General features: G+C 45.8%; 1 protein-coding gene across 1 annotated transcript in view; it reads left to right on the top strand.

The window, feature by feature from the left end:
* The first annotated feature begins 1136 nt into the window (after positions 1–1136).
* TRIM71 (tripartite motif containing 71) overlaps positions 1137–22214 on the top strand; it is an 86376-nt gene continuing 65298 nt past the window's right edge. Inside the window, exon 1 of the mRNA XM_030551025.1 lies at positions 1137–3474. Coding sequence (XP_030406885.1) covers positions 2599–3474 — 876 coding nt within the window. The 5' untranslated portion in view covers positions 1137–2598. The remainder of the gene's footprint in view (positions 3475–22214) is intronic.

Here is a 22214-nt window from a genome sequence, read left to right as displayed (position 1 = left end):
TGCCTTTTAGCTGTTTGTTTCATACCCTGTTTATGTCATGATTTGACAGTTTCAGTACTTTCCTAATATTTTCATTTATATATTTGTACCCTTTTTGGCTTTGTAGCTCATTTCTAACTCTAACCCTACCTCATTTTCATTTTTTAAAATCTCATCAGTATTTTGTTTCCCTTATTATTGGTAAAACATTATGTATCTTTTCATGTCTGGTGCATTAAGCACACCATATATACAGAGGACAAGCAATCTAGCTGAGTTAACAGTGAAGCAGCAACTTTAACTCTTGGAATTTCCTGCCTTTTGAGAGCTTGGTTAAAAAACTAAACTTTTATTTAATTTTTTTTGGGTGCAATCTGTATATTACATTAAGGCTAGTTTTGTGTATTTACTTATCTTCTTAAAGAGCTCTTAAATACTAATTCTAGAATCCTTTCACCCACCCCTTATATTTTGATACAGGATTCCTTGTTGTTTTAATTTTAAACTGGACCACAGGTATGGGGTTTAGTCAAAAAATAGTTGCCCAGGACATAACAAAAGGGGTTATTTAAACTGAGTGATTTAAGGCTTTGAACTATATTTTAATTAGATGTTTTCAAAATGTAATCAAAGTTGTATAATTGTCCTCTCCATAGCTTTTAATATCTAGTCGCTCCTTCTTTACAATTGAGAATCACATGATTACACGTATAAAAGACAAAAAGTAAAATAATCACAATTAATATATATAAACATATCTCGCAGTTATAGGACTAATTAATATAAAGACTAATTAATTAGAAGACTTAAAATACTATAAGCAGCCCTCGTAGTCTTAAAAAGCCGAATTACTAGAAGATTCAGGAATCCACGGCTGCTAGGGAAAGAGGCAGTACAGAAAAGCCAGCACTAGTAAGAGGGTTAATGTTTCCTGTTTGCCTTTAAACCCCCCTCCCCCTAGCCACCCCCTCAGAGCTCAGGCGGAAGTGAGTTCGCTCCTTTGGAGATTAAAAGGATTCCGAACTCTGATCAGTTTCAATAACAGGCGTCCAGAGAGAGGGAAAAGGAGAGTGCGCGTACCCAGAGCCCCTGCAAACGCCATGCTCTCAAACTCAACCTGAGGAGAAAGCAACTACCCCAAGCCCCACCGCGACAAAGAGGGGAAGGGGAGAAGCCACCCATTTCCCCCCCCCCTCCCCCGTGCGATGGCTCTGCTGGAATCCAACATTATCTGTATCACTTGGGATTCTGCTGCTGCTGCTGAGTGAGTAATTGCTATTGCTGCCGCTGTTGCTAATTCAAACCCGGTGCCAATTGCTAGTGGATTTGGTTGTGCAAATTGCGGGGGAAGTGTTTTTTACTTTTGTTTCTTAATAAAACACTACACGAAGAGGCGAGATGACAAAGGAAATGTGATCCCAGTCGTTGCAGAGGCTCAGGCGAGCGAGCACCGGAGAGGACGAGGGGGGTGAGCGTGGGACTCTCAGATAGCATTGCACAGCGGCTCCAATTTGTGCAAGCGAATATAATACACCCTCCATGAATAATTCAGGGCGGCCGGCGGGGACCTGCCGCTGCTACTCTACCCGGCGGCTACGGCTGCTGCTACAGCGTGTGCGAGCCACCCCGAGCCTGCCCGGGCTGCGAGTCTAGAGGGGAGACCGCGTGCTGGAGCGAGCCGGTCTGGGGCTGACCCGGAGCGGGAGTGGAGCCAGCCCAGGAGGGCGTGCGGGCAGCAGCTCAGAGCGATCCAGGGCTGGGGAGAACGTGCCCACCAGGACCGGGGAGCACCGAAACGACCCCCGCTCGCTGCAGTGCTGGGTGTCTCTCTTTATTGCATCCCACCAGCCTAAGTGTCTCGGGGGGGGGGGGTCCGGCACCAACACCGCCCTCCATCCCCATCCCCCAGTCATGCGGTGGTGGAGCAGGCGTCGGCGGGGGAGGACTGGAGCCGGAGGAGTCTGCTTGGCCACTGTGTTTCAGTGTCTCTGCCTCTCCTAGAGCTGGACTGAGCCGCCAAAGGGGGAAAACAACAACATTTTTTTTTCTCCCCACCCCTAACTTGGAAGCCCTTTGCCTCGCCGCCCAGCAGGCCCTCGGGGTCAGAGGGGAGCTTGCCCGGCAGACCCCCCGGCGCTATTCTGCTGCTGCTGAGGAAATCGGAGCCGAACCTCCCGCAGCGCTAGGTCCAGTTCACACTGGATTGAGGGCGGGGGGGGGGGAGGTTACAGGAGTGGCGCCCATGCACTTGAAGAGAAGCATAGTCACCAACCACGTTGTAGAAGTGCCGACCCCAGGGGGAACCAAGCAGACTCTGTGTCAGCCAGTGACTAGTTTTGAGGAATCGATACAATTTGTCCAATGCCGACCGGGATCGGAAGCTAAGTACGGGGAGGGAAGGCAGACTCCATTGGCCAGCAGCGAACGGGACAACCGCACCCAGCGCTCTCCACCTCTCCTCGGGGGCGAGGCGCTCCGAAGATCCGGCTGCCTGCAGCCACCGACTAATAATCGATGCCAAGCGATTTGCAACCCGGCTTCTCCATGAGTCTCTGCTGCTGAGGCGCTTGCACCCCGCGGCTCGTGCCCCCCTCCCCCCGGCAGCCAGGCCGCTTGCAAATGGCTTCGTTTCCCGAGGCGGACTTCCAGCTATGCCCGCTGTGCAAGGAGATGTGCGGCTCGCCGGCTCCCATCTCCTCCAACTCCTCCACCTCCTCCTCCTCTTCGCAGACCTCCAACTCCTCCTCGGCGGGGGGTTCGTCCTGCGCCCCGTCCCGCCGCCTGCACGTCCTGCCCTGCCTGCACGCCTTCTGCCGCCAGTGCCTGGAGGCGCAGCGCCAGCACCCGGGCGCGGGGGACGCGCTCAAGCTGCGCTGCCCCATCTGCGACCAGAAGGTGGTGATCTCGGAGCCCTCGGGCATGGACGCGCTGCCCTCCTCCAACTTCCTCCTCAGCAACCTGCTGGACGTGGTGGTGGTGGCGGCCGCCGCCGCCGAGGAGCAGAAGAACAACGGCCGGGGAGGGGGAGGCGGCGGCGGCGGCAGCAACAACCGGCACCATCAGCCCCGCCCGCAGCAGCAACAGCAGCAGCACCGCGCGGCCGGCAGCGGCTCGTCCCCCGCCGCCGCCTCTGCGGCCGCCCAGTCCCCGTCCTCCTCCGGCGGGGGCGGCTCGGCCTCGCTGCTGCTCCGGCGGCCGCACAGCCGGCAGGGCGAGCCCCGCTGCAGCTCCTGCGACGAGGGCAACGCGGCCAGCTCGCGCTGCCTGGACTGCCAGGAGCACCTGTGCGACAACTGCGTGCGGGCGCACCAGCGCGTCCGCCTCACCAAGGACCACTTCATCGAGCGCTTCGGAGGGGCGCCCGGCGCCGCCGCCGCCGCCCCCGGGCCGGCCGCCCAGCTCGCCCTCGGCCAGCCCTACCCCGCCGCGCCCTACAGCATCCTCGCCTCCGTCTTCCCGGACCGGACCAGCTACTGCCAGCACCACGACGACGAGGTGAGCCGCCCCCCCGCGTCCCCTGCCGCCCCCCCCCGCCTCTGGGCGGCTCCGGCGCCTTTGGCAGCGCTGGGCTGGAGCCCGCGGGATTTCACTCCCTCGGGGCTGCCCCGTCCCTGCGCTCGTGGAGCTGTCCGCGCTCACCCGACTGAGCCGCCTTAGAAACCTTCCTCCGGGGAACGCCGGGCTCAAGCGTGCGCCGGCCGCCTGCGCCGAGCTGCCCGCTCGCCCTTCTGCCTCGGGCCCCTTTCCCCAGCTCTCCTCGTTGGGTGCCACGGAGGCCCACCCTGAGCCCTTCTGGGGCTCCAGGTTCCCGCCGGCTGCTACTTTGCCTGGACTCTGTTCGCCCCGGCCAGCGGGTCCCCTTGATTCCTTTCCCTCCGGCTGGCTAGCCCTGTAAGCCCGTGGAAACCTAGTCGGGACTGTTCAAGGGGGTTGGGGGGAGCTGGTTAGAGGGGCTTCATTTTCCCGTCAGAAACATCAGTGTCACAACAAAGCGTCTCTCGTGTAACGCTGGCTACGGCAAACGGGGAGAGGATATTTGCGTTCAGAACAAGCACTTCCGAATGGGCCTGAAAGCCAGATGAGCCTTAAGTTCTTCCTCAGAAACGTGTTTACTGGTGGGCAGGGGGAATGTGCTGATTCGCTTTAGACTGCTGTATGGGAGGCTTCCCATCTCAACTGCACCCTCCTGCCTTAATCAAAGACCGAGGAAGAGAGGAATTCTAAACCTTCTTCCACTTCCATTTGGTTTCACTTGGAGATGGGCTCATTGTTTCTAGTCCCCATGAGTGTGGTTTCGTGTTTTTTTTTTGTTTGTTTTTTTTGTTCGATTTGTTTAAGAGCGCTATCTATGAACTCTTATCGTTTCATTGGCTCCGAACTGCTAGAAGACCCACCAATGTTCTTAACAGTTCACTTGGTATTGTAAATATAAATATTTCAGAGGAAGAAGTATTGACTTTAGGGCTCTAACATCTATTTTTGCTAACCTAAAAGTAGATGAAAGTTGTCATTGGGTCCCATTGCTTATTTCAAAAGATTGGTGGTGCATTTTTAAAAGTTTTGTTTTTATGGTGGGGAAATTAGTACACATAAGCAAGGAGTATGATTGTGAATCTGCCTTCTGGTCAGACCTGTGAGATGGGGAATGTGTATAGGTTTTTTTTTTTTTTTTAAATATGTAGTGTTGTAGCCCTGTGGGTCCCAAGATATTAGAGACACAAGGTGAGTGAGAGAGTTTTATTGGGCCAACTTCTGTTGGTCTCTCTCTCCCACCTTGTCTCATTTATTTATTTGTGGAGGAGGGGGCTGGTTGGGGATAGTGTGTGTGGAGAATGTATCCTTTCCACAGCACAAACTGCTTTTATAGGCTTAAATGGTTTGGGTAATGGATTTCCCCTAAAACTTGAAAGTGCATATAGTGAAATTAGAAACAGGGTCTTAAGAGTCTCTGAATCTCATGTTTATAGCTGATCAAAATTTTAGAATACATGGTAAGATGGCTTGAAGGGATGGGGAATCATACACTTGGTTTTCCAAAAGTTTAAAAACCACATAGCATGTAGAACTGCATTTTTAAAATCTGGACAGATTTGTTGGAATGTAGAGAATATTTAGTCAAATTTACTGTATTTAACTCCAGGAGTAAGATTCCGTACTGTCAAGACTTAACACCTTCAAAATGGATACTTAACAGTAAAGACAACAGACTTGTCTACAAGATATTGATGTTGCATTAGCAAGACTATGAATACTCCACTGCAGAAGCAGAAAACCATTAAAAGGTATTGGGAGAAGAGAATGTGATGCAGCAGGAAAAACAAGCTTTCAAAGGAAGTAATCAGTTTTGGCAAATGTATTCATACTTGTCTACAAACTCCTGGTTAAGATTATAGCCATATCTTTATAATAGGAGATAGGAGTTTGGTAATATCAAACTCTTGCTTAATCTAGTCTAATCTTCTTTTTTTAAATTATCTCCTTGTATTATAATTTTTGGTGGCTATATTTTCTTTCTTAAAGGCGTTAGTTGAAGGCAAACATTTTCAACATACAACTGAATGTCTATGCCTGTTCTAAAATAGTAGCAATGTGTTGGCTTGGACTGACTGAATTTAAAAATGGAAAATGGCACTCCTCTCTTTTCCTTCCCTCTTTGGAGCTTCGCATGATGCCTCAGTGGAATTTTCCTTTAACTTCATTGTTCAGAATGATTTACTCCCTTCTAGTTTTTTTTGTTGATTCTGTACTACTTTTGGAGATAAGATCCCTGCCTGAAGACTGAATGAGTGCAGAAAAATTCCATGGACGCTGCTGAGTAAATATCTTTTCAATTGGTTGAAAAACTGGATGCGTTAGGAAGTGTTAGTTCTATTTAGTAGAGACAGCTAGGATACTAGAGTTTATGCCAAATCAGTTCTAACTGATTTATTCTCTAGTTCCAGTTCTTTGCTCCTATGACAACCTTATTTAAAAAAGAACAGAGCATTTAAATTTAATAGAATGAGTGTTTTTTAAAAAAGGCATATTTTGGAGAAGGGGGAGGGCCAATGAGAGGAAATGCAAAAATCTTCTCATTAGCACTTGGACCTCCTGTAGTGCTTGCAAAATTCCTCTCTGCCTACTAGTGGATGTCCTAAATAACTATCAGTGTAAAATCCAGAATGGGGTAGCTGATGATTACTCTTTGAAACAATACTTGTTCAGTGTTAAGGGCCAGATAATTTCCTTCCTTTTAAAAATTGGCCCATAGTGCTTTAGTTCAGACCAGACTTATTGGAAGTGTGATAATAACTGTAGTGAAATTCATTCACTCTTTTAAGTGTTCTAAGTTCTTTGTCACAATTTTCCTACCAAAGAACAACCACATGCAGTAAGACTATGAAAAGAGTGGCTTTACAGCTTGCAAAGGGAGTGCTCCATACTGTCCAGGAACAGGCTAAGGGCAGTTCAGGAGCTCGAGCTCCCACTTGGTTAAATTCCAAGGGAGGAGTAAGCCATTTTGCATTCGTCTTATTTTTATTTTAGATGTATATCTCTTCTACATAAAAACATTTTCTGGGGTACTTTTAGAAGTTTATTACGTAAGCAATGGAACTCCTCCTGTGATGGTCATCCTCTTCTATAAAACGTCACTTTGACTTTTTTGTAAAATGTCAAATGTTTCATTTACTTTACAGCTTCAAATGTAGGAATATGGATCTATGAAATTAGTAGTATGTTTGTAGCATTTCATTATTGAACAACTAATTGATTAGCTAGATGGGGGGGGTGGTATATTAACTAGTGTACATGTGGTGTCTGATAAATGGAATAATTAGAACTTTGAAAATACTAAGACCATCCTATGGAAGAAACCTCGTAATCATTCTACAGAAATATAACTGACCAAGAACTAAAAATATACGGTAGCAGAACTATACTGCATGGGGAAGAGTGGCTGAGAAATGGTGATAATTGTCATGTTAACAAAATACATTGTTAAATGAGGGTTTTTCTTTTGGTAGCCTCTAATGGCAAAACAGCCTTCGGAGACCACTATTTAAACAATCACTTAAAAGAAAATATTCAGATAACTAATGACGTAACTAACAAAAGTCAGGAAACTCCAAAGGAAGACTAGAGTGGCAGCCTCATCTTGGAATATTCTTGCTCTAGCAGTGGTTTTAAAATATAATACACATGCATTAGAGTTAGGATAGAGGTGAGTATTATGGATAGTTACATGTTTCGTTTCAGAATTGAAGTACCCAGGTTCCTTTTGACTGGAAGTTAAAGTTACAAGATCAACATAGTCATTCAGCCTTTTACTGTAGATACGTGAAGTTTCTTGTAGTCTGTTTGGGAGGGTCTCCTTAGATAAGTTGGGTTTTGTTCTGCTCTGTGCTGTTGATGCACAGAAGACTACACGGTTGTGTTGTGTACTATGACTATTTCTAAACAGTTATTGATAGGGCCCTACCAAACGTATGGCCATGGAAAATGCTTCATGGACTCTGAAATCTGGTCTTGTGTGTTTTTTACCTTATACTATACATATTTCACGGGGGAGATCAGTGTTTCTCAAATTGGGGGACCTCACCCAAAAAGGCATTGCAGGGGGATTACAAGGTTTTCTTTTAGGGGGGAGGCATTGTGCTATTGCCATTGTACTTCTGTGCTGCCTTCAGAGCTGGGCAGCTAGAGGGTGGTAGCTGCTGACTGAGGTCCCAGCACTGCAGGCAGCAGCACAGAAGTAGGGGTGGCAATATCATACCATGTCATTCTTATTTCTGGTCTGCTGCACTCTGCTCTGAAGGCAGCGCCGCCGCTAGCAGCAGCACAGATGTAAGGGTAGCAGTACTGCAAAAAACACCCCCCCCCCATGCTTGTGACCACCACACCATTCCCTTTTGCGTCAGGACCCTTACAATTACAACACTGTGAAACTTCAGATTTAAATAGCTGAAATTATTAAATTTAGTATTTTAAAAATCCTGTGATTGTGAAATTGCCCAAAATGGACTGATTTTGGTAGGGCTCTAGTTATTGACAATTCAATGAGACTTTATGGCAACACTGAAAATTGCTTAGAGCCCCATTTTCTTAATGTTTTAATGTGATGTACTGAAGAAAAATAAAGCAAACTGGGCTTTAATCTCATTTACATAGACTGTTTGTGTTCAGGACTAAGGGTGTGTCTAGACATGAAGTTAAGCCAAATTAACTACAGGTGTGAATTTAAAGTGCCTCAAATCCCTGTGTGGATGCCCTCATTAAAAGTAAAATGGCCTTTGTTTAGCTTCATTCACAGGTGAACTAAAACCACTTTATTTCAGAATAAAGTGTTCACGTAGGGGCTTAATGTGCTTTGCTTTGAAAAATGCCTTGATTTGTGGCTGAAAGATGCTATGTAAAAACCCAATATGAAGCAAAATTTAGTGTCTGGGTTTGCTGACAATATCAAATTTTGAAGAATTTCTTGGCTATAGTAGTTTTGGCCATTATTATAATTTTAAGCACTGCACACAGACGCATGCTTTTTAAACATGGCTCTACTTCAAGAAGTAACTTTTTAACAATGCACTGTGGGGTTCAGTGTTTGGGTCCCAATGATAACTGTATCAGGTGAGCTCAGCTGATATTCCTTAGTTGGCCTACTATTTAGGAGACCTTTTAAATTTTTTCCCCCACATAATTGACAGTTGTTAAAGTTCTTCACCTCAGATCAGAATCTTGGCTATACTTCAGCTCTCCATTGTCTCCTAGGGTTTGCAGAGGGCTAACTAATTGTCACTTAAACCATTCTCATGAAGCACAAAATTGAAGTGGTAACCACACCTCACCCGTAAAGGATATTTACACCAGTGTTGTTTCTGTTTCATGCACAAAATTTTTAATCACTACTACCATCTACCATGAGTTCAGAGGTGTTGCTGGTAAGGATTGGTGGGTTAGTGTAGAGACAATACCATCAATTGCCAGGAGCCATCTACATTAGTGTCCCTGTTATTACTGGCTTTGTTGCTCTCACTGGCTTAGCTCCATCTGAAAATGGGTCTGGGAGAGAGAGGGGGAAGCCCAGTTTAGTCAAGGTCTTTGCAATTTTGGCTCTTTGATGATCACAGGTGCCTTAAGTATTGTCAAACAAACAAAAAATAGCAATATGATTATTACTCAAAAAAATCCATTTTTCTTTTATCAGAAGATCCTATTTTAAATTTGAACTGGAACCCCCACCCCTTACTTTCTGTAGTCTTATGTTTTTCCTTATTTTAAGACTTTCTTTTCCCCAATGTTTCACGTGGGAAGTTACTCCAAATTAACTGAAGATGTGACTTTTAAGCACATTTAAACCCTCGTGTGAACAGTTACTTTCAGAAGAAAGTATGTTTGTGGGTTTTTTTGTTTTGTTTTTTTGTTCACTTCAGCTCAATTCACAAAGGCCACCTTCATTTTGAATCAGGGCATCCACATAAGTGTGGTGGTGTTTTTTTTAAATTCACCCCTGGAGTTCATTCAGCTTGTCTTCCTGTGTAGACATGCCCTTAGTCCTGAACAGAAATATTTTACATAACACGATTGTAATCCACTAGGGGCAAATTTTTGTTTATTACTCAGTATGTACTTCAATATAGAAGAATATTAAATCCGGACACTGTAGCCTATTCTCTCTCCTCCCAGTGCACATGTTTAGAGCAGTGCTACCCTCTTCATTTTACAAGTGTAGAAGTAAATAACTTTGGCTGCCCACTTTTGTAACATAATGCACAAATTTTACTCATTGCAGAATAGTGCTCTGATATTACCGTGAAAGAATCCTCTGTTTCTGAGGATTAGATGGATATGTATTGGACTGCTGTGTTGCTTGCTGATTCTTCCAGAAGTTTCTCTGCTCCCAAACTTTTTTCATACCTAACATACAATGACTTCAAATAAATCTTGTGTTTTAAACATCAGAGGGGTAGCTGTGTTAGTCTGTATCCACATAAACGAGTAGTCCGGTGGCACCTTAAAGACGAACAGATTTATTTGGGCATAAGCTTTTTGTGGGTAAAAATCCCACTTCTTCAGATGCATGCTCCATACTGTTTTTGTTTGAAACGTAATTTTTCCTCTTTCATGCTTCGTCACACTGAGATTCTTACTTTTTACTAGTAAAATGTGGCTTTTTTTTTGTTTGTTTTTAACATGACTAGTTTGCTTTCCTTGTTATGGTAGCAAGCACCATATGGTCTTTGTCCAAACATTCCTACAGTAATTCTCAGCATTTTTGGCTAAACAAACTGGAAATCTTATTATTCTGGTGTCAGTAAATTCTGATATCACTACTTTATTTGCCTAATTAAGCATGACTTCAGACAGTTTCCACTGAAACAAAACTTGAAGAAACTGTCCCTGAAACTGTTTAGATAAGTGGTGGGTGGGTGGGTTTTTTTTTGTTTGTGTGTTGGTTTTATTTTATTTTTTTTATATATATATATATATATATATATATATATATATTTTTTAAAACTGAGTGTCTCTTTTAGAAGCTGGCAACACTGGCTAGAAATTGTATGCAGGCTAGAAATTGTATGCAGACTAAACTACAAATTGCTGAGTATGTAATAGATGTGCATGTACAAGTCGCTCATTGGTGTATATTGAAGTTTTTGCTGCTCTGGCAATGCTTAAATTCTGCACATCTCAAGAGATCAAAAATCCTGCGTCAGCCTCCCTCTCCCCCCTTCCCCAATCATGTTAAAGAAAATTATATTGTGGGTTTTTTAGTCTCTTGAATTTTTTAAAAAATTCTATTTGGTGTATGCTAGAGAGTTAGTGTTGCTCTTCTCTCAAGTGTATTGGGAAAGGTGGGTTGTGTGTGGTTGTTTTTTGGCTCTGCTGCAGGAGCTCTCATCCTCACATCTGCCCATTCCCTGACCAGCAATTAATCGTGGCCGCCATTCTCTCTCAGTTCAGCCCCAAGCCTCGTCGCTCCTCCTCTTAAAGTTCTTTTGGTGGAGAAGGAGAGGCACTGTTCTGAGGCACTGTCCTGTCCATGTTTCTCTAAGTAGGGGAAGAGGGAGTGGAGCTGTGCTGAGCTGCTGGTTTGTTCTCCCAAGAGGGAGCAAAGAATGAGCAATGGGGAGAGACTGCCAGCTTCCAGCAGGGCTGAATTTCGTGGGGAGATCAACTCCTGCACCCTCTGAAATTCTGCTGTTTGCAGGAGTTGGCAGCGCTACGTATTTACCACACTCATCAAAACCAATGGCTTGCAGTACAAGTCCTACGCTAGATGGACAATGCATGGTGACATCAAGACTGATGCGTATATGTGTAAGATGTAAGGGATCATCTACTATCTGGGCCTCAGTATGGCATGAGTATGCAAGCTGTTTTTAATACAATATTAATTATTTAGAATCTTTGTTTTAAAAAAAATCAATGTGTTTATAAAATGTTTTTTAAATATTCTACTTTTTTACAGATTATGCAATGACAAATCAAATGTTTAAAATAAAATTAATGTAATCATAACTGCAAATAGCTAGGTGTAATTTTATTCTTGTTTCCCTGGGCGCTCCCACAGCTTCCTTTCTCCTGCTGCCATGACCCCTCTGCTCCGTACATAGGGATGAAGGCAGGGCAGTGGCAAGGACAGGTCTGGTCCTCCACAGGGTCTCTTGCCCCACAGCTGTGCACCTCTGTTTTCATACTAACTCTGAAAATCACAGGAGCAAAGGAGCTATTTGCATCTTCACAAGAACTCCTGCTGCAGGCTCCAAAACTGTGTGACTCATAATTAATTTGCAAGAGTTGGCAACATTAATATCAACACTGAACTTCTGTCTGATTCAGTACTGTTTAACATTAAAACCTGTGAGTTCAGATGCCTTTGTTACAATTGTTTTTTCTTCTCTTCAAAAGAGAAATGAAGAGATGTCAGAACTGTGGATTTTGCGAGGGTTAGGTTTCTTTTGCTGTAGCAGTTAATCTTATATTGCGTTACGGCAGGGGTAGGCAACCTATGACACGTGTGCCGAATCTGGCACGCAAGCTGATTTTTCAGTGGCACTCGCACTGCCCGGGTCCTGGCCACCAGTCTGGGAGGTTCTGCATTTTAATTTAAGTTTCTTAAAATTTTTAAAAAACTTATTTTACATTCAATAGTAGTTTAGTTATATATTAGACTTATAGAAAGATCTTCTAAAAATGTTAAAATGTATTACTGGCACGCGAAACCTTAAATTAGAATGAATAAATGAAGACTCGACACACCGCTTCTGAAAGGTTGCCAACCCCTGCATTACAGTTTACCTTTTTAAAGGTTGTTTTCATACATAACTAGAAAACTCAAATGTATCTGCATCTGCTACATTAACAGCTTAACATCTTTTAAAATTATGTCAGCTGGTTGTGTGGTGTAACTTGGGCTCCCCCTAGGACATGCTAGAACCAGATAGCTTATGTTAAACTATGCCTATACTAGGTGCTAAGTTGTTTCAAATTTAACTTGAGTTAAATACATTTTTATGTAGGCTAGGAAAAAAAAGTTTTTAATGTCAAGAGTGTATGATCTTCAAATGGCTTGCTATGTTGCTGTTATGTAGGCTTGGCAGTATTCAATTTTTTTTATTTTTTATTATTTTGATGGATAATAGAGACTTCTTATTAAGCAATTAAAAAAAAATCTCTTAAATTCACAGTTGCAGGAAATTATGGAGGGGGCAGACAATTTAATGATAGACATTGAGATTCAAAAAGTTAAAGCTTCATACATCCATTATAATGCAAATTTGTCCACATCACATGACAAAATTTACAAAGTAAATATCCTAAACTCAACAAATCATACCTGTTCTACTATTAATTCACTGGTCCATTTCGAACCAGCCTAATTCAAAAGTCTACATCACTGGATTTTGACTAAGTTCTGAAGCAGCATTTTTTTGTCTACATTTCTGTTTCAATGTGTGTGTACAGTGAAATTGATGAGTACCAATTAAAAATATGTAATCCTTCCAAGCCTACTGTTACTGCTTTCCTACCAGATCCATTGCTTATCTTTTTTCAAAAACAATGCGCACACATGCTGATGAACTGCAGAAACTGTTGCAGGTTTTTTTGTTTTTTTTCACCCCTGCTGTTGAATATGCAAAGAAACCGTGTCTTGGGATTTTTGCCTAGGGTGGCAGGCTGATGCAGGTAGCCTTTTTCTTTTTACCCCTTCTATTTAGTTTTTAGTTTTCTGCTATCTAACACTATTCGAGTTAATATAGCTACAAAGATTAATATTTCCCCCCAGAAAGTAGCTTTAAAAATAAATATATATATTTAACACCCCATCACCCAAGCAATCTTCAGAATATGCTGCACTAGAGAACCACTTATTTGTCTCTGAAACATAAATTATGACTACATAATACAACCTACTATCATGTCAAGGGACCTGGTAACATTGTTTTCTTACCATATGTTTCATTTAGTAGTATGGATGAATTATGAGTAGCCATTGGACTAGTCAGTATTGGTCTCTATAATGGGACAAGCTTAATATTAATCTTTTGTGATCTTGATCCATGTCATGTCAGGTAACTGGGTGCGGAGTGTCAAGATAAAGACCTTCTAGCACTTCTGTGTTACAACTTTTACATGATACTGGAAGTAAACTATATGCTTACAAATAATAGAGCAAATGAAGCCACATGAATCTCTCACTGTGGAAGGGAACTTGTTAGAGCTAGTCTATATCGAATTTTAATATGCCCATTGCTAGGGCCCTACCAAATTCACAGCCATGAAAAACACTTCACGGACTGTGAAATCTGTATAGTATAAAGCACATACAAAGACCAGATTTCACGGGAGAGACCACAGTTTTTTCAGATTGGTGGTCCTGACACACAAGGGAGTTGCAGGGGCGTCACAAAGTTATTTTAGAGGGATTGCGGTATTGCCAGCCTTCCTTCTGCACTGCTTTCAAAGCTGGGGGTGAGGGTAGAGAGTGGTGGCTGTTGGCTGAGTGACCAGCTATGAAGGCAGTGCCATGCCAGCAGCAACTCGGATGTAAGGGTGGCAATACCATACCATGTCACCCTTGCTTTTGCGCTGCTGCTTTTAGAGCTGGAGAGCCATAGAGTGGCGAATGAGGGCTCAGCTTTGCAGGCAGCAGTACAGAAGTAAGGGTACCAATACCATACCATGCCATCCTTACTTCTGTGCTGCTGCTGGCGGCGGCTCTGCCTTCAGAGCTGGGCTCCCAGCCAGTAGCTGCTGCTCTCCGGCTCCCCAGCTCTGAAGGCAGCGCAGCTTCCAGCAGCAGTGCAGAAGTAAGGGTAGCATTACCACAACTCTATTCTTGCTGCCTCCCAATAACCTTGTAAACCCCACCACAACTCCTTTTTGGGTCAGGATCCCTACAACTACAGCATCATGAAATTTCAGATTTAGATATCTGAAATAATGAAATTTGTGAATTTTAAAATCCTATGACCGTGAAATTGACCAAACAAAGCCGTGAATTTGGTGGGGCCCCTACTCGTCACAGGGATGCTGCCTCTGATAGTAAAGAATCAGTCTGAAAACAGCAGTAACTACAGGAAACGATGCAAAATAATTACTGAAACCATGAGAGCCGTGAAACTCTTAGTCCAAAGTTGGCACCAATCTAATTTTAAATAGGAATGATTACAAGTGTCTTAATACTTGACTATTTTTGCTTTCCTTTGTAGTAAGTGTGACCTTCAGTGGCTTTGCCACATGGGCAAAAAGGTGGTGGCTATTGACAAACCTTCAATAAGAAGTAGCAGAATATATCTAATTCATTAGAAATTCAGGTCATCTATCCTGATCTCCGTCTTTGATGCTCCTATGTGTACTTAGTTTGTGGTGGGTTTTCTTTCTCCTGGCTCCTAAGCTACTGGTTTCCTTTTTAGGGACTGTACAGAGATTCTTAGGGTATTTCTACACTGCAGTTCGACACCTGTGGCAGGCCCTTGCCAGCTGACTCCGGCTCATGGAAGTTGGGCTGTGGGGCTCTTTAATTGCAGTGTAGACATCTGAATTCAGGCTGGAGCCCAGGTTCTAGGATAGGGGTCGGCAACCTTTCAGAAGTGGTGTGCCGAGTCTTCATTTATTTACTCTAATTAAAGATTTTGCATGCTGATCATACATTTTAATGGTTTTTAGAAGGTCTCTCTCTACAAGTCTATATGTTATGTAACTAAACTAGTGTTGTATTGTAAAATAAACAAGGTTTTCAAAATGTTTAAGAAGCTTAATTTAAAATTAAACTAAAATCTTGATCTTACGCCACCGGCGCGCTCAGCCTGCTGTTGGTCTGGGGTTCTGTTCACCTAGGCCTGCAATGGGCTGAGTGAGGCCTGCAGCTGGGAAGGGTCTGGCAGCCACAACCCCAGACCAACAGCAGGCTGTGTGGGGCTAGCAGCCGGGACCCCAGACCGGCAGTGGGCTGCGTGGCTCAGCCTACAGCCACTCAGAGGTTCCATCTTCCGGCTCCTGCCAGCCAGGATCCCAGCTGCCAGACCTGCTCAGCCCGGTGCCGGTCTGGGGTCCCAGCCCTGCCCACATAGAGTGGGTACCTACCTTCTCCCTGGTTCTGGCCCATTCTCTTCCTCTGTCTGCACTGAGCTGAGAGTGGGAGTGGACTGAGCACAGGGCTAGGGGTGAAGGGTCTGACCAGGAGCTAGAATGAGGGAGGGGGCTCAGGGTTGGGGCAGGAGGTTTGGGTGTGAGGGCACTCACCTGGGCAGCTCCCATTTGGTGTGAGGGGTGCAGGGGCTCCTGTTTGGTGCTCAGGATGGGGATGTGGTGGGACTGGGGATGTGGGGGATGCAAGAGTTAGGGCAGAGGGCTGGGGGCATGTGAGGAGGGTGCAGGTGTCAGGGTAGTGGGGCTGAGTATGTGTGGGGGTGCCAGTCAGGGCTGGGGTCAGGTGGTGGTGGTGGTGGTGAAGGAGTCAGAGGGCTGGGTGGTACAGGGCTCAGGGCAGGGGTCTGGGTGACTGCCCCCCACTCCTTGTCCCAACTACTCCCTCCTGGGACCCTTGCCTCCCATCCCCTGACTGCTTCCTTAGGACCCTACCCCCTATCTGTCCCCTAACTGCCCCAACCCTTATCCACACCCCAGCACCCAGATAAGCATGGGAGTCCAGGGGGTCTATCTAACTGCTCCCCACCACCTGACAGGACCCCCAAACTCTGGATCCATACAACCCCCCTCATGCTTCTTGCCTGCCCCAACCCCTCTCCACACCCCTACCTCTGGACAGTCCCCCCCCCCCAGAACTCCCAACTCATCCAACCCCCCCCAGCTCCTTGTCTCCTGACCACCCCCTCCAGAGACCCCCCTCCCCTCCCACACACACCTTAACTGCTCCCCCAGGACCCTCCTTGCTCCCTGACCCCTATCCACCTCCTAACAGACCCCAGGACTCCCATGCCCCATCCAATCTCCCCCACTCCCTGACTGCCCCCTTGAGAGACAACCACGCCCCCCCCGGGATCCCGCCCACCCTACTCCCTGTCCCTTGACTGCCCCCACCCCCCCACCGGGCCCAGACCTGGCCCCCTTACCATGAGGCTCCCTGCTCATCCGGAGCCCTGCCCCGCTCCTCAGAGCGCTATGTGTGTGGCAGCAGGGCTCCGGATGAGTGGGGAGCGTCTTTCCCTCCCCACAGAGCCAAACGCTGCCCCACTGGAGCGCCCAGCCCCAGAGCGCTGCGCCTGCATGGCAGAGCTCTAGGGGAAGGCAAGGGAGGGGGTGCTGGGACTGCGGACCCCGCAGCTTGCTGCGTTGGCAAGATTTTTAATGGCATGTGGAGTTCCAGTAGGCAGCCACGTGCCATTGGTTGCCGACCCCTGTTCTAGGACCTTGCAAAGTGGGAGGGCCACTGAGCTTGGGCTGCAGTCTGAGACCAGAAGCCTACACTGCAAACAGACAGCCCTGCAGTCTGAGTCATCTGGCATGGGCCAGCCACAGGGTTTTTTTATTGCAGTGTAGACGTAACCTCAGTGTAGAGAGGTGCTGATGAATGGCTGCAGGCAAGCTCATTTGGTTGGCGAAGGCTTCATTCAGGTCTCTTAGATGTTGTCATTATCTACTAAAATGAGTAATATTTCATCATCAAACTGTATCCATTACAGGGCTTACTTCAGGAGTGATGAAGTCGGTCTTCCCTCTCCATACATGCCAAACAGCAGGGTGTAGTGACTTTGAGTCAGATTTTTCAAAGATATTTAGATGACTAAAGATATGGATACGTGCCTAGTGGGACTTTTAAGAAGTGCTTAACACCAATCTGAGTTACACTTGTAGGTGCTTCTGAAAATCCCATCTTCCTCTTTAGGCACCTAAAATGCCTTTGAAAATCTGGCCATTTGTTCCTGAAATGGTAAGTAGTCTGAAATGAAATAGACTGCTTGAGAGAAAGTTCAGTCAGCAGAACGTAAAAAAAATGAGTGAAAAATTCTTGAGAATCTTTAGATGAGGCTTAACCAGGAAAAACTATTAATCTCACTGGAGAAGGAATTCATTTACCTTCCTTCCTGGTGGACAGAGGTGACTTGAGATCTTTTGGAGGTTGAACTCCTAGTTCCCTATTCTAGCAACCATTGGCAACAATCAGTCAACCACTGGTGCCCCTCACAGATTATCTATCAGTCTGAGGGCTTGTCTACATCAGAAAGTTGCAGCGCTGGTGAGGGAGTTACAGCGCTGCAACTTTGAAGGTGTACACATCTGCAGGGCATCACCAGCGCTGCAACTCCCTGTTTGCAGCGCTGGCCGTACTCCCGTTTTGTCTCGGGTGTAGAGGATCCAGCGCTGGTGATCCAGCGCTGGTAATCCAATGTAGACACTTACCAGCGCTTTTCTTGACCTCCGTGGAAGGAGAAAGCCTCTGGTAATCAAGCTGGTCTCCTTTCCCGGTTTGCTCTCTCGTTCCCGGAACCCCGAGCAAGCAGGTCTCCTTCCCTGCGGTTTGCAGGGTGGCTCCGGGAACGAGAGAGCAAACCGCGGCGAAGCTGGTCTCCTTCCCCGGTTTGCTCTCTCGTTCCCGGAGCCACCCTTGAAGCCGCCCAACAGCGCTGCAGTGTGGCCACATCTAACACCACTTGCAGCGCTGGTTGCTGTAAGTGTGGCCACTCTGCAGCGCTGGCCCTATACAGCTGTACTAATACAGCTGTAACAACCAGCGCTGCAAAATTTTAGATGTAGACATGGCCTGAAAAAAGTTAAAGAACATTGGCTGCATGTCTGATAAAATGCTTAGCAGTCACATAATTACTGGTGCTGACATTTTATATTGTCGTCATTCGACTTCAGAGTTAAAATGAATGGGAGTACTCCAGGACTAAAACAATATTCCAAGAGGTAATTTGTAGACATGAGCAGATGGGATAGCAGCAGTCAACAGTCTGAAAGTTATGTTCTTGGGCTTGAAAGCTTAATTTTGTAAATGAGAGCTTCCGATGAGACATTCTGCTTACTGTTCTGTGGCAGGATAATTACAAGGAATGTAGGCCCATTGCCCATCTTGGTATGGGCCTTATGGCATTGGCTGCATATTGGTGAGTTCAACATGTGCAACCTAAATAATGCTTTGTGGTTGGCCACTGAAATTTGTAGCGACATGCTGTACACAAGGGTTTGGACTGGTTCCAAAGACTTTTTTTTTTCTTACACTTATCCGTTCTTTCATCATCGTGTCATGTCCATGATGGCCGGTGATGTGAGATGTCAGATTGCTCACAATATATACTGGTATTCTGACTTTATATTCCTTGAAATAGCCACACTGAGAGTTGTAGATCTTTTTGGTGTAAGAAAGGGGGAACCGTGTGTGTGTGTGTGTGTGTGTGTGTGTGTATATGTATGTGTATATATAATATAAGCTTAATGTTGCATCAAAATGAAAAATGTATTACACTTTGAACTAGGCTTAAACAATTAGACTAATGAATATTCTAGTTTTCATATCACAATTCTGTTCATTAATCATGCATGTGGCAGAGTAATTGCATACTGCATTGTATTAAATGGACCCTTCTGTTTGTTATAGTCTGTTGCATTTGGAGGTCATTCAGGGTGTCAAAACTGCTTTCTAGCTTTTTCATTACAAATGTGATTCCAGCTGTTGCTTCAAGCCCATACTTATACAGAGCAACACAGCTAGAACCAAGACCTAAGACATAGTAAACAATAAATTTCTTGAGAACCTATGTTTAATTCTGGCTTCTCCAAATCAAATATAGTTACTCACAAAAAGCTTCATTTTGTAAAAACTAGTGTCCATGCTTAAATCTATAGTGTAACCCTTTGATTGCGTCTTTTCCAAACTGAAAAGTCGTAGAAAAGAGGAGACTAGGTGGGATATGATAAAGGTATATAAAATCATGAGTGGTGTGGAGAAAGTGAATGAGGAAGTTATTTACTTCTTTCCAGAATATAAGAACTAGTGGTCACCAAATGAAATTAATGGGCAGCAGGTTTAAAACAAATAAAAGGAAGTTCTTCGCACAGTGCACAATCAACCTGTGGAACTCCTTGCCTGAGGAGGTTGTGAAGGCTAGGACTATAACATGGTTTAAAAGAGAACTAGATAAATTCATGGAGGTTAAGTCCATTAATGGCTGTTAGCCAGAATGGGTAAGGAATGGTGTTCCTAGTCTCTGTTTGTTTGTCAGAGGGTGGAGATGGCTGGCAGGAAAGAGATCACTTGATCATTACCTGTTAGGTTTACTCCCTCTGGGACACCTGGCATTGGTCACTGTCAGTAGATAGGATACTGGGCTGAATGGACCTTTGGTCTGACCCAGTATGGCCATTCTTATGTTCTTCTTAACTGGCCTGATTTTCCTAGCCAGTTCTCCCCTGTTACATTTACCCAATGGGGAGCAAAGGGAGCAACTGCAGAACTAAAGCTGAGGGAATCTCAGTTTGAAGACTAGGTGAGGAAAAAAGATAAAGTGCAGGATTCAGACAGGAAGCTGAAACTAACTGACAAATGTCTCTGAGCAAGAAAACGTTTTGCTTGCTTTGATTGCTATATAAAATAAAAGGTAAAGGTACCAAACTATAGTTTCCTTCCTCTTGTTCACCTCTTCTCCCCATCCCCCAAATTGAAACCTAGTCCCGAAGGCCAGGAGAAGGGAGTAAATGACTCCTCTATTCTGAAATAATTTTTAGACAAAGGAGCCATAGCTTCCATTTTTCTGTCATCCTTTTTCTTTTTTTTGTGTGGGGAGGCATATTACTTTATGGGATCAGAAATCAATCAGCAGAAAGTCTACTTGATCTTTACTGAGGGCTTGGCTACACTGGAGAGTTGCAACACTGGTGGTGGGTTTACAGCGCTGCAACTTAGTAACTGTCCACACCTGCAAGGCACATCCAGTGCTGCAACTCCCTGGCTGCAGTGCTGGCTGTACACCTGGTCTGCTTGGGGTGTAACAATTGCAGCGCTGGTGATGCAGCGCTGCTCATCAAGTGTGGCCACCAAAAGCGCTGTTATTGGCCTCCAGGGTATTAGGAGGTATCCCAGAATTCCTGTCCACAACAAACCGGAAGAATGGCTAAACTCCAGCTCCCCGGAGCTACTTATCTAAACAAACACAGCTGCTCTTTGCTCCAGTGAGCAACGAGCAGAGGCAGGGGAGTTGCTTTGGAATGTTCACAGCTGTTTGCTTGAGGAGAGAGGGGAGTCCGTGTTGAGCAGCTGCTTATGTGGTCTGAAGGCTATTTAGGAGTACATAATTTGCATTTAGTGAATAAGTGTGGGTGGGGGAAGGGGTCAAAACTTTTAAAATGATTGAAGGTAGGTGCTGTGTATCTTCCAGTCCTTAGAACTTGCAAGGCCTGGAGCTGAGAACAGTGTCAGCTCCAAAAATCCACACTCTGTCTCCCCCACGCTCCCTGTCACACTCCACCCCACCCCCTGTTTTGAAAAGCATGTTGCGGCCACTCGAACGCTGGGATAGCTGCCCACAATGCACCACTCCCAACAGCGCTGCAAATGTGGCCACGCTGCAGCGCTGGTAGCTGTCAGTGTGGCCACACTGCAGTGCTTTCCCTACACAGCTGTACGAAGACAGCTGTAACTCCCAGCGCTGTACAACTGTAAGTGTAGCCATACCCTGAGTATTTTGTTACTTCTGTGTCCTCCTTGCTTGAGCAAATGACTGGAAAGATTTGCTTAGTGTATTAGAAGCTTCAGTCATGGACCAGGTCTTCATTGCACTAGGCTGTGTCTACACAAACCATGCATGTTCCCTCTCTCTCTTTAACCCCAGTTATCTTTCCATCCCAGCTATCCCTCCTCCCCCCACCTCGCAGCCCAAACACAAGATGTCAGCTCAGACAGAGGCCTCCAAGAGGCTCTGGAAGTCCTACTGTGACCCGTATTGTGGGGTTAGGGATCAATGGTACCCTGCTGGGGCCAGTATCTGTTCCCTTATATACCTACCCCCTGGCCACATGTGGGCCCAGGGAATCTATACTTTTGGGACCCAGACTATGAGAACCCTGGGCACTGTCGTCCAAAGATCACCTCCAAGGGAGGAGTCTCAGCCCTCTGTTGCTTACCAACTGTTGTTGTTGTCAGATTCACTGACAGCATCTTCATTGTCGTGTGAGGTGGTGGCATCAGTCTCTCCTCTCTCCTAGATGATTATAGACATGCCAGGAGCTCTTGAGGAGGATTATAGAAAGCCTCCAGATCCCATTGGAAAATGTTCAGGCTCCTTCCACCCATAAACTTCTAGACATTCTCCCAGGGCCGCCCAGAGGATTCAGGGGGCCTAGGGCAAAGCGGGGGAGCTGTGGTGCTTGTACTCACCCAACGGTGGTCTGGGTCTAGGCCTTTGGCAGCACCGAAGGGCCCCCCGCTGCCAAAGACCCAGACTGCCACTGGTCGAGGGCTCGCGGGACCCCTGTGGGGCCCAGGGGAAATTGCCCCACTTGCACTCTCCCCTCCCCCTGGGCAGCCCTGCATTCTCCACTCTATGGCTGCTTCTGAAGTGGTGCTCACAGTCAATGAATCCATGTGGGACCTTGCTAAAGCTGTTTAGCACACACCGGTCACCTGTGCCCTGTTGCTAAAGAGGGCTGAGAAGAAGTACTTTGTGCCCTCTAAAGGGACTGAATTCTTGTTCTCTCACTCTATCCTGAGCTACCTTGTGGTCCAGGCTGTAATGGAGCGACAGTGGCTGTACCAGTCCAGTCCCGCTCCCTTGGTCCATGTGACAGTTGAAGATCTC

This window comes from Gopherus evgoodei, chromosome 2 (genome assembly GCF_007399415.2).
Source record: "Gopherus evgoodei ecotype Sinaloan lineage chromosome 2, rGopEvg1_v1.p, whole genome shotgun sequence".
Classification (NCBI taxonomy): Eukaryota; Metazoa; Chordata; order Testudines; family Testudinidae; genus Gopherus; species Gopherus evgoodei.
Note: the sequence above shows the minus strand (reverse complement) of the source record. Positions and strands in the feature narration are given on the sequence as shown.